A 15,973-nucleotide genomic window follows, 5' to 3' on the forward strand; every position below is an offset into this window, starting at 1 on the left:
TTTTAGCGTACAATTGTTCATAGTACTCTCTTACATTTTTTATTTCTGTAGAATCATAGTAGTGCTCCAACTGTCATTTCTGATCTTAGGAATCTGATTCCCTCTCCCTCTCCCTTCTCCTCCCTTCTTCCCTCCCCACCACCATCAAGCTAGCTAAAGGTTTATCAGTTTTGGTGCTCTTTTGAAGAACTCACTTTAAGTTTCTTTGATTTTTCTCTCCTGCTTTTCTAGTCTTTATTTCTTTTTCTCTGATCTAATCTTTCTTATTCCCTTCTTTTTGTTAGCTTTAGGTTGAGTTTTTTCTTCTTTTTCTGTAAGTTAGGTTGTTGATTGATATCTTTCTTCTTTTTTAATGTAAAGCATCTTTATAGCTATAATTTCCCTCTGAGCTTTTGCTGCATCCCAAAAGTTTTGATATATAGTGCTGTGGTTTTCACTCATCTCTAGGTATTTTCTAATTTTCCTTCTTATTTTTTTTAAACTGATTGAGACTTGGTTTTTGGCCCAACACATGGTCTATCCTGGAGAATGTACCATGTGCACTTAAGAATGTGTATTCTGTTGTTGTTGCATTGAGTATTCTGCACATGTCTATTCTGTATATGTCTATTAGTATTCTGTATGTGTCTGTTAGTTCATTATAGTGTTGTTCGAGTCCTCTTTTATCTTTATTTATCTTCTGTCTGGTTATATCCAATTTTGGGAATGGGTTATTAAAATCTTCAACTATTGTTGTAGATCTACTTCCCTTCATATATTTTGATCATCTATTATTAGGTGCATAGATTACATCTTACTGTATTAAAACTTTTATTAACATATAATGTCCTTCTTTGACTCTTGTAATCTTTTCTAATTTAAAGTTTATTTTGTGTTATATCAGCACAGCAATCTCCACTCTTTTGGTTACTATTTCCATGGAATATCTTTTTCCTTCCTTTCACTTTCAACCTATTTGTATCTCAGTGTACACTAGGGTCATTTTGCCCCCATTCTGCCAAACTCTGCCTTTTAATTGGAGAGTTTAATTCATTTACATTTAAAGTAATTACTGATGAGGAGGGGCTTAATTCTGCCATGTTGCAATTTTTTCTGTAGGTCTTACAGCTTTTTCATCCTTCATTTGCTGCATTAATGTCTTCTTTTGTATTTATCTGTTTCTTTTCTTATGGTGAAACTTCAAGTCCCTTTTCATTTGCTTTAGTGTATAATTTATATCTACCTTCTTTGTGATTACCCTGGTGAATGCACTTAATATCCTAAAGTTATAACACTAATTTGAATTTATATTAGCTTAACTTTAATAGTATGCAAAAACTTTACTTCTATACAGCTCTGTCCCCATCCCCATACAGCTACTGATGTCACAAAAGCACATTTTTCTGCACTGTGTTCAAAAATATAGCCTACTTTTTTAAAAATGCACATGGCTCCTAAATCATGTGAAAGCAAAAAATGAAGTTACAAGAATACTACCTTTTATAATTGCCCATGTATTTACCTGTTTTTTTTTTTTTTTTTTTTTTGGTACGCGGGCCTCTCACTTTTGTGGCCTCTCCCATTGCAGAGCATAGGCTCTGGACGCGCAGGCTCAGTGGCCATGGCTCACAGGCCCAGCCACTCCGCGGCATGTGGGATCTTCCCAGACCGGGGCACGAACCCGTGTCCCCTGCATCGGCAGGTGGACTCTCAACCACTGCGCCACCAGGGAAGCCCGCCATGTATTTACCTTTAATGGAGGTATTTATTTTTTCATATGGTTTCCAGTTACTGTCTACAGTCCTTTAATTTCAACCTGAAGTACAGACACCCTTTAGCATTTCTTCCCAGGCAGGTCTAGTGGTAACAAACTCCCATAGCTTTTGTTTAAGTGGGAATGTCAAAATTTCTCCTTTGTTTTGCTGGGTATGGGATTCTCGGTGTATAGGTATCTTCTTTCAGCATTTGAATATATCAACCCACTGTCTTCTGGCCCTCAACATTTCTGATGAGAAATCTGCTGAAAATCTTATTCAGGATTGATTGTATGTGACAGGTCATTTCTTGCTGCTTTAAACATTCTCTCTGTGTCTTTCTATAGTTCAATTATAATGTGCCTTGGCACGGGTCTCTGAGTTTATTCTACGTTACAGTGTGTGGACTTTCTTGAATGATTATATTCATGTTTTTCAGGAAATTTGTTAAGTTTCTGTCTTTATTTCTTCAAATAATCTCTCTTCACCCTTCTCTCTTTCCTTTCCTTCTGGGACTCCCACAACGTGTATGTTGATCCAATTGATGCTGTCCAACAGGTCCCTTAGGCTCTGTTTCCTTCAAATTCTTTTCCTTCTGTTCCTCAGACTTGAACATTTCAACTGTATTATTTTCAAGTTCACTAATTCTTCTCCCTGCTCAAATCAGCTTCTGAATAACTCTAGCAATTTTTAAATTTTCAGTTATACTTTTCAGCTGCAGAATTTATTTTTGGCTTCTTTTCATGTTTTCTATCTCTTTACTGATACTTCCACTTTGTTTATATATCATTTTCTTGACTTTGTCCACATCTTTCTTTAAGAAGATGTTGGGAGTAGGAGTTTATTAATTAATTAATTTATTTTTCCTGTGTTGGGTCTTTGTTTCTGTGTGAGGGCTTTCTCTAGTTGTGGCAAGCAGGGGCCACTCTTCATCATGGTGCATGGGCCTCTCACTATTGGGCCTCTCTTCTTGAGGAGCACAGGCTCCAGACGCACAGGCTCAGTAGCTGTGGCTCACTGGCCTAGTTGCTCCGCGGCATGTGGGATCCTCCCAGACCAGGGCTCAAACCCGTGTCCCCTGCATTAGCAGGCAGATTCTCAACCACTGTGCCACCAGGGAAGCCCTGCATATTTTTAAGATCACTGTTTTAAAGTTTTTATTTAGTAATCTGTCACCTGGTCTTTTTCAGGGACATTTTCTATTCATTTCTTTTCCTTTCAATGGGCCATACTTTCCTGTTTCTTTGTATGCCTTGTGATCTTGTTGTTGTTACTGTTGAAAACTGGACATTTAAACTTTTTAAGATGATAACTTTGGAAACCAGATTCTCCCACTTCCTCAGGGTTTGATATGGTTATTTTGTTTTATTACTGTATGGTGTCTCTGTACTGGAGATCATCCTGAGGTGTAAAGTTAGCCTTTTCAGAGCCTGTGTATTTCCCTGGGCATGCACAGTGACCACCTATATTCCCCTGTAAGTGTGGTTGCTTTTGAATGTCTTAGCCCTTGATGTTAGGAATGTAAAACGGTGCAGTGCTGTGGCAAACACTATGGTGGCTCCTCAAAAATTAAATAAAGAATCATCACTTGACCTAGCAATTCCACTTTTGGGTATATACACAGAAGGACTAAAAGGAGGGGCTTGAACAGATATTTGTACACTCATGTTCATAACAGCATTATTCACAATAGCAAAAGGTAGAAATAACCCAAATTTCTAGTGATAGATGAACAGATAAACAAAATGAGATATTTACATACAGTGGAACGTTATTCAGTCTTATAAAAAGAAGGAAATTCTGATACATGCTATAACATGAATGAGTCATGAAAACATTATGGTAAGTAAAATAAGACAGACACAATGGGACAAATACTCTGTGATTACACTTATATGAGGTACCTGGAACAGTCTAATTATACATAGAGACAGAAAGCAGAATGGTGGTTACCAGGGCATGTGGAGAAGGAAAAATGGAGAGTTACTGTTTAATGGCTACAGAGTTTCAATATGAGATGAAGGAAAAATTCAGGAGATGGACAGTGGTGATGGCTGCACAGCAATGTAAATGTACTTAATGTCAATGAACTGTGTTTTTCAAAATGGTTTAAATGATCAATTTATGAACATGTGACATCACTTATATGCAGAATGTGAAATATGACACAAATGAACATATCTACGAAACAGAAACAGACTCACAGACATAGAGAACACACCTGTGGTTGCCAGGAGGGTGGGGGGAGGGAAGGATTGGGAGTTTGGGATTAGCAGATGCAAACCATTATATATAGAATGGATAAACAAGGTTCTACTGTATAGCACAGAAAACTATATTCAATATCCTGTGATAAACCATAATGAAAAGGAATATGAAAAAGAATATCTACATAACTGAATCACTTTGCTGTACAGCAGAAATTAACAGATTGTAAATCAACTATACTTCAATAAAATTTTTTTAAATGGTCAACTTCTGTTATGTATATTTTAATGTAATAAATAAAATGGCAGCAAGAATACTATGATTCATTTATAAACAAGTATTTATATGTAAGTACAAATACAGACAGAAATGTATCTGAAACGATGATCACCAAAATGCTTGTGGCTGTTATCTCTGGGTGGTAGGATTTCAGAGTGATTTTAACTTGCTTATTTATACTTTTCTGCATCAGTGTGTGTATTATTACCTTTATAGTCATGGGGGTAAAAACGCAAGCTAACTATGTGCATTTGAGGAGAGGGGCAAATGAATGTTCTAAATTCACTCCAGTATTGCCTATTATGAGTGCTCTAAATGTGTTACATTCGGCTGAAAGCTAAAAATGTGGACTACCCTGAGTCCTCCATAAGAAGATAAGAACTACTTGTATTTATACTTTGCTTTAAGTTACTATTATTTTTCTTTAAATGTTTTACTGAAGTATATCATACATACATACATATATCACACACATAACCATAAAGCCACATAAACTCAGCCCCACCCAACAGTAGACAAGCAGATTAAAGTTTTACTGAGCTCTGCCCACCAGAGCAACACCCAGCTCTACCCACCACCAGTCCCTCCCATCAGGAAGCTTGCATAAGCCTCTTAGATAGCCTCATCCACCAGAGGGCAGACGGCAGAAGCAAGAAGAACTACAATCCTGCAGCCTGTGGAAGAAAAACCACATTCACAGAACGAAAGACAATATGCAAAGGCAGAGGACTATGTACCAGGTGAAGGAACAAGATAAAACCCCAGAAAAATGACTAAATGAGTGGAGATAGGCAACCTCCCAGAAAAAGAATTCAGAATAATGATAGTGAAGATGATCCAGGACCTCAGAAAGAGAATGGAGGTGAAGATCGAGAAGATGCAAGAAACGTTTAACAAAGAACTAGAAGAATTAAAGAACAAACACACAGAGGTGAACAATACAATAACTGAAATGAAAAATACACTAGAAGGAATCAATAGCAGAATAACTGAGGCAGAAGAATGGATAAATGAACTGGAAGACAGAATGGTGGAAATCACTGCCACAGAAAAGAATAAAGAAAAAAGAATGAAAAGAAGTGAAGACAGCCTAAGAGACCTCTGGTGAAACATCAAATGCATGAACATTCGCATTATAGGGGTCCCAGAAGGAGAAGAGAGAGAGAAAGCACCCGAGAAAATATTTGAAGAGATTATAGTCGAAAACTTCCCTAACATGGGAAAGGAAATAGCCACCCAACTCCAGGAAGTGCAGAGAATCCCAGGCAGGATAAACCCAAGGAGAAACACACCAAGACACATAGTAGTCAAACTGATAAAAATTACATACAAAGAAAAATTATTAAAAGCAACAAGGGAAAAATGACAAATAACATACAAGGGAACTCCCATAAGGTTAACAGCTGATTTCTCAGCAGAAACTCTACAAGCCAGAAGGGAGTGGCATGATATACTTAAAGTAATGAAAGGGAAGAATCTACAACCAAGATTACTCTACCCAGCAAGGATCTCATTCAGATTTGATGGAGAAATCAAAAGCTTGAGCACGACCAAACCAGCTCTACAACAAATGCCAAAGAAACTTCTCTAAGTAGGAAACACGAGAGAAGAAAAGGACCTACAGAAACAAACCCAAAACAATTAAGAATATGGTAACAGGAATATACATATCGATAATTACCTTAAATGTGAATGGATTAAATGCTCCATCCAAAAGACACAGGCTCGCTGAATGGATACAAAAACAAGATCCGTATATATGCTGTCTACAAGAGACCCACTTCAGAACTAGGGGAACATACAGACTGAAAGTGATGGAAAAAGATATTCCATGCAAATGGAAATCAAAAGAAAGCTGGAATAGCAATACTCATATCAGATAAAACAGAATTTAAAATAAAGAATGTTACAAGAGACAAGGAAGGACACTACATAATGATCAAAGGATCAATCCAAGAAGAAGATATGACAATCATAAATATATATGCAACCAACACAGGAGCACCTCAATACACAAGGCAAATGCTAACAGCTATAAGAGGGAATCGACAGTAACACAATAATAGTGGGGGACTTTAACACCTCACTTACACCAATGGACAGATCATCCAGACAGAAGAATAAGGAAACAAAAGCTTTAAATGACACAACAGACCAAATAGATTTAATTCATATTTATAGGACATTCCATCCGAAAACAGCAGATTACACTTTCGTTTCAACTGAACACGGAACACTGTCCAGGATAGATCACATCTTGGCTCACAGATCAAGCCTCGGTAAATGTAAGAAAACTGAAATCCTACCAAGCATTTTTCTGACCACAACGCTATGAGATTAGAAATAAATTTCAGGGAAAAAAACATAAAAAACACAAACACATGGAGGCTAAGCAACACATTACTAAGTAACCAAGAGATCACTGAAGAAATCAAAGAGGAAATCAAAAACTACCTAGAGACAAATGACGATGAAAACACGATGATCCAAATGATGCAGCAAAAGCAGTTCTAAGAGAAAAGTTTATAGCAATACAATCCTACCTCTAGAAACAAGAAAAATCTCAAATAAACAATCTAACCTTACACCTAAAGGAACTAGAGAAAGAAGAACAAAAACTCCCCAAAGTTAATAGAAGGAAAGAAATCGAGATCAGAGCAGAAATAAATGGAATACAAACAAAGAAAACAATAGCAAAGATCAATAAAACTAAAAGCTGGTTCTTTGAGAAGATAAACAAAATTGATAAACCTTTAGCCACACTCATCAAGAAAAAGAGGGAGAGGACTCAAATCAATAAAATTAGAAATGAAAAAGGAGAAGTTACAACAGACACTGCAGAAATACAAAGCATAAGAGACTACTACAAGCACCTCTTGCCAATAAAGTGGACGACCTGGAAGAGATGGACAAATTCTTAGAAATGTATAACCTTCCAAGACTGAATCAGGAAGAAACAGAAAATATAAACTGACTAATCACAAGTAATGAAATTGAAACTGTGATATAAAATCTTGCAACAAAGAAAATTCCAGGACCAGATTTCTTCCCAGGTAAATGCTATCAAACATTTAGAGAAGAGCTAACACCCATCCTTCTCAAGCTCTTCTAAAAAAACTGCAGAAGAAGAAACACTCCCAAACTCATTCTACAAGGCCACCATCACCCTAATACCAAAACCAGACAAAGACACGACAAAAAGAGGAAATTACAGACCAATATCACTGATGAATATAGACGCAAAAATCCTCAACAAAATACTAGCAAACAGAATCCAACAACACATTAAAAGGATCATACACCATGATCAAGTGGGATTTATCCCAGGGATGCAAGGATTCTTCAATATATGCAAATCCATCAATGTGATACACCATATTAACAAATTGAAGAATAAAAACCATACGGTCATCTCAAGAGATGCAGAAAAAGCTTTTGACAAAATTCAACCCCCATTTATGAAAAAAACTCTCCAGAGGGTGGGCATAGAGGGAACCTACCTCAACATAATAAAGGCCATATATGAGAAACCCACAGCAAACATCATTCTCAATGGTGAAAAACTAAAAGTATTTCCTCTAAGATCAGGAACAAGACAAGGATGTCCACTCTCATCACTATTATTCAACATAGCTTTGGAAGTCCTAGCCACAGCAATCAGAGAAGAAAAAGAAATAAAAGGAATACAAATTGAAAAAGAAGAAGTAAAACTGTCACTGCCTGCAGAGGACATGACACTATACATAGAGCATCCTAAAGATGCCACCAGAAAACTACTAGAGCTAATCAATGAATTTGGTAAAGTTGCAGGATAGAAAATTAATGCACAGAAATCTCTTGCCTTCCTATACACTAACTACGAAAGATCAGAAAGAGAAATTAAGGAAACACTCCTATTTACCACTGCAACAAAAAGAATAAAATACCTAGGAATAAACCTACCTAGGGAGACAAAACACCTGTATGTAGAAAACTATAAGACACTGATGAAAGAAATTAAAAATGATACAAACAGATGGAGAGATATACCATGTTCTTGGATTGGAAGAATCAACACTGTGAAAATGACTATACCACCCAAAGCCATCTACAGATTCAATGCAATCCCTATCAAATTAGCAATGGCATTTTTTACAGAATTTGAACAAAAAAATCTTAAAATTTGTATGGAGACACAAAAGACCCCCAATAGCCAAAGCAATCTTGAGGGAAAAAAACAGACTTGGAGGAATCAGACTCCCTGACTTCACACTATTCCACAAAGCTACTGTAATCAAAATAGTATGGTACTGTCACAAAACCAGACACACAGATCAATGGAAACGAACAGGCAGCCCAGAAATGAACCACACGCTTATGGTCAATTCGTCTATGACAAAGGAGGCAAGGATATACAATGGAGAAAAGACAGTCTCTTCAATAAGTGGGGCTGTGAAAATTGGACAGCTACATGTAAAAGAATGAAATTAGAACACTCCCTAACACCACACAGAAAAATAAACTCAAAATAGATTAAAGACCTAAATGTAAAACCAGACAGTATAAAACGCTTAGCGGAAAACAAAGGAAGAACACTCTTTGACGTAAATCACAGCAAGGTCTTTTTGGACCCACCTCCCAGAGTAATGGAAATAAAAACAAAAATAAACAAGTGGGACCTAATGAAACTTAAAATCTTTTGCACAGCAAAGGAAACCATAAAAAAGACGAAAAGACAACCCTCAGAATGGGAGAAAATATTTGCAAATGAATCAACAGACAAAGGATCAATCTCCGAAATATATCAACAGCTCATGCAGCTCAATATGAGAAAAACAAACAACCCAATTCTAAAATGGGCAGAAGACCTAAATAGACATTTCTCCAAAGACATACAGATGGCCAAGAGACACATGAAAAGCTGCTCAACATCACTAATTATTAGAGAAATGCAAATCAAAACTACAATGAGGTATCACCTCACATCGGTTAGAATGGGCATCATCAGAAAATCTACAAACAACAAATGCTGGAGAGGGTGTGGAGAAAAGGGCACCCTCTTGCACTGTTGGTGGGAATGTAAATTGATACAGCCACTATGGAGAACAGTATGGAGGTTCCTTAAAAAACTATAAATAGAATTACCATATGACCCAACAATCCCACTACTGGGCATATACACACAGAAAACTGTAATTCAAAAAGACACATGCACCCCAATGTTCACTGCAGCCCTATTTACAATAGCCAGGTCATGGAAGCAACCTAAATGTCCATTGACAGATGAATGGATAAAGAAGATGTGGTACATGTATACAATGGAGTATTACTCAGCCATAACAAGGAATGAAACTGGGTCATTTGTAGAGATGTGGATGGACCTAGAGACTGTCATAGAGTGAAGTAAGTAAGAGAGAGAAAAACAAATATTGTATATTAACACATATATGTGGAATCTAGAAAAATGGTACAGATGAACCGGTTTGCAGGGCAGAAATAGAGACACAGATGTAGAGAACAAATGTATGGACACCAAGGGGGGAAAGCAGGGGGTGGGGTGGTGGTGGGATGAATTGGGAGATTGGGATTGATATATACACTAATATGTGTAAAATAGATAACTAATAAGAACCTGCTGTACAAAAATAAAGAAATAAAATTCAAATCAAAGACTAAATAAAGCTATGTAATCTAAAAAGAACAAAAACACAAAAAAAAAAACAAATCAAAGACTTTGAAAGTGTTTTAGTGGTAAACCTTCATATGCAAGTAACATTTAAAGCAATCACATTATTTCAAAGTTATACTTTGTCTAAAGTAACCCCCACCCTCCTTTTTTGGTAGCACCATAAATGTAGTAAAATGTCTACTATATGCCAAGTACTGTCCTAAACATTTTACATACATTCACAGATTTAATTGTCAGTACAGTTCTGTGAGATTCAAAGAATTTTAATAGGGACGGGTGGCTAATTGATAGCAGTGATGGTTTAAATCTGGTAGTGTAAGGACTCCAAAACCCACTATTATTTTTCTGATATCATGTTAGTTAGTTAACTAATAAATTGCTATGAATGAGAAATAACAGGAACCATGAGGAGAAAGACAGAGCTTGAAGATCATTTAACCAGATAAATGAGCTATGGATGTGAGAAGGTATACAATAAGCAAAGCACAAAACAGGAATAAACAAGGTTTGTGAGACACTAACTGAATTTATGTGGTTTCTAAAGATGACATGAATCAACTGTTTGTGCTATTATTGTCATACATTGTCATAGTTCTACATATGTTTTATGCCCCATATTATTACTTTTACTTTAAACAGTCAACAATCATTAAAAAGAAACTCTTAAAAGAGAAAAACATTATATTTACTTACATACTTATAATTTCCAGCATGCTTCATTCCTCTGGGTAAATCCAAATTTGTATCTGGTATGATTTTCCTTCAGCTTACAACTTCCTTTAACGTTTCTTGTACTGTAGACCTACTAGCAACAAATTCTCTTGGCTTTTGTATACAAGTATCTTTACTCCACCTTTGAATGCTGTTTTCATTGGACTCAGAATTCTAGGATAATGTGGGTATTTTTCTTTTATTGTATCAAAGATGTTTTGGTTCATATTGTTTCTGATAATAAAACTTTAATCATTACCCTTTCCTCAGACTGTTTTATCTCTTTATTGTTACCTTTCAGTAATTTGCTTATGATACGTCCTGGCAAGGTTTTCTTTGTGTTTATCCCGTTTGAAATTGGAGTTCCTTGGATCTGTGGGTTTACAGTTTTCATCAGCTATTATATCATGTGATCCTTTCTGGACTCTTTTCCTTCTGAGACTCAAATTACATGTTGGATCATTTGATTTTTTATTTTTTTTACTTTTTTCTCTCAGTACTGCAGTTTGGATAGTTTCTATTACTATCTTTGATTTCACTGATCTTGTTTTCTGTAGTGTATAATCTGCTTGTTTAACCCATTCAGTGAAGCTTTCATTTTACTTCACTTTATTCTAGATCTTTCATCTGAGTTCTACTTTGTTCTTTTCAATATCTTCTATTTACCTCTTCATTATGTTCATGTTTTCCTTTGAAACATATGTTCATTATGTTTTCCTCTAAATCCCTCAACATATTATAATAGCTGTTTAAAATCCCTGTCTGCTTATTCATTTGATCATCTATTTTTTTTCTGGGTCTATTTATATTTCCTGATTTTTCCCTTGATTTTGGGTCACACTTTCCTAATAACTTTTCATTGGATGTTGAACACTCTAAATGTTTCATTTTGGAGTATCTGCAATTTTGGTAGTTCAGCCTTAAAGAGCTTTAAAGAATGTTCAGCTTTATTGTGGTAGTTCAGCTTTCAAGACTTCTTTTAATTTTTATTTATTTTTATTTTATTTTTTAAATTAATTTTTATTGGAGTATAGTTGCTTTACAATGTTGTTAGTTTCTACTGTACAACAAAGTGAATCAGCTCTCTCTCTCTCTCTCTCTCTCTCTCTCTCTCTCTCTCTCTCTCTCTCTCTATATATATATATATATATATATATATATATATATATATCCCCTCTTTTTTGGATTTCCTTCCCATTTAGGTCACCACAGAGCACTGAGTAGAGTTCCTGTGCTATACAGTAACAGATCTGCTTTTAAGCTTCGTTGGTGTGGGCATATGGTAGCCTTTAAGCTAGGGCTACTTTCACCTTAATATTAAGGCATGACCCTTCTGCAGTCTCTACTGAATGCCCCAGATATTCAACAAAGTCTCTTTACTGTGTCTGGTCAGAACTCTACCATCTCTCAATCCTCTGTTAACTCTGGGAACTGTCTAGCTTATAGCCCCCTCCTGGTAGTTGTTCTGTCCCCAGTAACTGTTCTTTGCCTAGCCTCCTAAAATCTCATTCTAAGTATGCACAGCTTAGTAGTCAGCTAAAGACTCAATGGGACCCTGTGCAAATATTTACAGCTTTTTCTTTGGATATTGCTCTTGTTCTGATACTCTGCCCCACAAGTTCCAGCCACTGCAGCCTCCCTGAACCCTAGTCTCTTCCTCCTCAATTCAGTGAGAACACCACACTCTGCTTGGAATCTCCTTCCACAGCTATGACCTTGAAAGTCTCCCTAGGCAGAAAATGAGGACCATATTAGGGCTCTCTCCTTTTGCTTCCCTCTTCTCACTGATCAAAATCCTGCACTGACAGTTATCCAATGTTTGAAAACAGATGTTTCACAGCTTTTGTCCAGTTTTTTCTTTATTTACAATGGAGTGCAAGCTCAAATCCATAACCATTACTCCATCATGGCTATGAATGTAATTCCCCTCTGTAATTATTTTTTATTTATTTACTTTTGGAATATCTTATTTACAAGTATTTTTTTCATTTTTATTTTTTTAATTGAAGTATAATTGCTGTACAATATTATATAAGTTACAGATGTACAAGTTACCATCTGTACAGATGTACAGATAGTGATTCACAATTTGTAAAGGCTTTACTCCATTTACAGTTATAAAATATTGGCTATATTCCCCATGTTGTATAATATATCTTTGTAGCTTATTTTTTCTTCCTTGTAGCTTATTTTATACCTAATAGTTCATACGTTTTACTTCCCTACCCCTATATTGCTATTCTAATTCTTTTTTAAAAGGAGTGATATGGTGATACCTGTTATTAATTTTTCTCCAATCATGAAAGTGTTAAAAATCATAAAAGTTTTAAATGTTACTCTTTGCAAGTCACCTTAGTTTTAAGTAGTACTCAACAATAATCAACTTTATTTAGAAACATATTTTGCTCAATTTACAGCCATGCTAAGATAAACTGTAGCAAAAATGGAACTGCATTCCTTACATACAATTGATTTAATTTGAATTCCATAAAACCATTTCTTTGTAAGTAGGAAGAGGTTTATTTACTTTTTTTTTCCAAATGGCTTAAAACAACAAAAATTTATTCTTTAATTGTAGTGATCAGAAGTCTAAAATTGGGACTTCCCTGGTGGTCCAGCAGTTGGGACCCCACGCTCCCAAAGCAGGGGGCCTGGATTCGATCCCTGGTCGGGGAACTAGATCCCATATGCCGCAAACTAAGAGCCTGCATGCCGCAACTAAAAGATCCTGCATGCGACAATGAAGATCCTGTGTGCCGCAACTAAGACCCAGCACAGCCCAATAAATATTAAAAAACAAAAACAAAAAAGAAGTCTAAAATCCAGGTGTTGGAAGGGCTGTGTTTCTTCTGGAAGCTTCAGGGAAGAATCCATTTCCTTGTCTTTTCTAGTTTCTAGAGGTCAACTGCATTCCTTAGCTTGTGTCTTCTTCCTCCATCTTCAAAGCATAGCACTCTAACATCTGGTTCTGTGGTCACATCTCCTTTTCTCTCACTTTTTCTCAACATACTGCCTCCCTCTTACAAGGACTCTTCTGAGCCCACCTGGATAGCCCAGGATTAATCTCCCCACCTCAAGATCCTTAATTTAATCAAATCTGCAAGTTCCCTTTTGCTATGTAAGGGAACATATTCACAGGTTCTGGGGATTAGGACGTGGACATCTTTGGGAGGCCATTATTCTGTCTACCACAGAATGTGAGCGCCTGCTTTGTTTCCAACAGTAACCTGGACTCTAGGAAATCACAGATGAATGAACATGGCTTCTCCCCCTTGAATAGCTCAATGCCAGGCTGGAGGAAAGATTTTAGTTCTTATCAAATGTAAAGATCTTTGAGTTGATTATATCTTGTTTTTCTTACTATAATTAGAAAGCAAATAATTAGGGCAGCCATAAATAATTAATATAAACTATGTTTTATAGATGTAGATACAGTTTACTTTTATGAACTAATGCAAAATACACCAAGATAAAGAATAGGAGATGTAAAATAATAATTTACCTCTTATTTGCCTGTCAACGACTCTCATTTCCTTTCTTATCTTCAATGACCATTCATTCACCTGGGAAAAATTTTACAAAAGGAATTATAAGAGAAGTCAATATCCCCAATTCACCACATTTTAAAGAATTTTATATTAATTCTACATTTATTTCTGACACAAGCTAGAAAGAATATAAATCTATTTTGAAAGAAACAGCCTTAGGGCCAAATTCTTTTTTTTTCTTCTCTGACCAAATTCTGTGTTTTTTTTCCATCTTTTTATTCACAGTACATAGAAGTCTCAAACTATTCAAAGATTCCTATCTGAAGGCAGTATGAAGCACTTTATACAAGCTCCCCAAGAAAGTTCAGTACCCTGCAGGTATATAAACATTTTTCATGAGGTGCCATGGGCATAGAAAGGTTTTATGGGCATCAGAAGATTTTCAATTTCTATACATAATTATTAAAAAAAAAACTTCTCTGCCTATGTGATAAGAATTCACCTTCTCCTTCTCCCCTTTAACAATTACACTTTTTCATTTTACAAAAGAAATATATTCCTCTAACCTATGTGTCTCTTCTTACCATGATAGGTTTCCCCGAGAGGCAAAAACCTCTGAAGCACTAAACATAGGGCCAACTAGAAATACTGCTATAGGTGTTGAAAAAGTAGTGAATGACTCTAATTATTACCAAATTCTTATGCATTTCCTTCTAATTCTTCAGTTTCAAAAATGAAGGAAAATCTGAGTTATCAGCTGATAAATCATTAAAACTAAATTTTACATTTAATCAATTATTGCTTTTTGGCATATGACACAGAAGTTCAAAAAACTAAGTGACACTGACACAGAAAAATCCTTTCCACTACCATCTACTTATTTATATTAACAATGTTTCTCATCATTTTGAGTCTAATAAAACATAATATAGGGCTTTCTTCTAGTTGAGACTCCTCACGGTGAGGCTGTCTTCTCTGCATCACAGCCATGCCATCCAAGGACCCCCTGCAGTTGGCGCAGCCCTTCAGACACAAGAAGATGACCACAGCCATGGCACACTGGCTCCTTAGGTGAACGGGTTACCCCCAGAGATGATCCAACCACGCACAGCTACAATACAGCTACAAGTTACTGGGACTGGTTCTGCTTCTGGACAAGGAGCAATTTGCTGGCATGGACCTCGGTGTCTGTGTGAAGGGTGGTGGTCACACAGCCCAGCTTTTGCAATCCACCAGTCCACCTCCAAAGCCCTGGTGATCTTACTATCAGAAATATGTGGATAGGCTTTCAAAAAGATAAAAGACATCCTCATCCTGTATGACTGGGCATCGCTAGTAGCTGCAGATTCAAACATTTGGAGACCCTGGTGTCTGCAATTACTACCAGAACTCCTACCAATAAGCCCATCATGAGGATCAGGGTTCACCTTTATAATAAGCAATGGTTGTGGGATTTAAGGTAAAAAATAATAAAACAGGAATGGAATTGATGCTAACCCTTTAGCATTCATCCATGAATACATGAACTAAATGGCATTAAAAAATTAATATCCTGGGCTTCCCTGGTGGCGCAGTGATTGAGAGTCCGCCTGCTGATGCAGGGGACACGGGTTCGTGTCCCAGTCTAGGAAGATCCCACATGCCGCAGAAAGGCTGAGCCCGTGAGCCATGGCCACTGAGCCTGCGCGTTCGGAGCCTGTGCTCCGCACCAGAAGAGGCCACAACAGTGAGAGGCCCGTGTACAGCAAAAAAAAAAAATTCATATCCTTAAGATGTATTTCCAATAAATTTCACTTTTTAATGACTTTAAAATTATTTAACAAAAGCTGTAAAATATTTATTATTCATCAACTCTAATAACTCCACCCAGATGAAATATTAAAGCA

The 15,973-nt window shown here is 36.4% G+C and overlaps 1 protein-coding gene across 1 annotated transcript in view; it reads right to left on the bottom strand.

Annotated features, from left to right (window-relative positions):
• CHMP3 (charged multivesicular body protein 3) overlaps positions 1-15,973 on the bottom strand; it is an 80,742-nt gene that overhangs the window by 41,991 nt on the left and 22,778 nt on the right. The window contains exon 2 of the mRNA XM_032652462.1: positions 14,102-14,162. Coding sequence (XP_032508353.1) covers positions 14,102-14,162 — 61 coding nt within the window. The remainder of the gene's footprint in view (positions 1-14,101; positions 14,163-15,973) is intronic.

The sequence above is a fragment of the Phocoena sinus genome, chromosome 13 (genome assembly GCF_008692025.1).
Source record: "Phocoena sinus isolate mPhoSin1 chromosome 13, mPhoSin1.pri, whole genome shotgun sequence".
NCBI lineage: Eukaryota > Metazoa > Chordata > Mammalia > Artiodactyla > Phocoenidae > Phocoena > Phocoena sinus.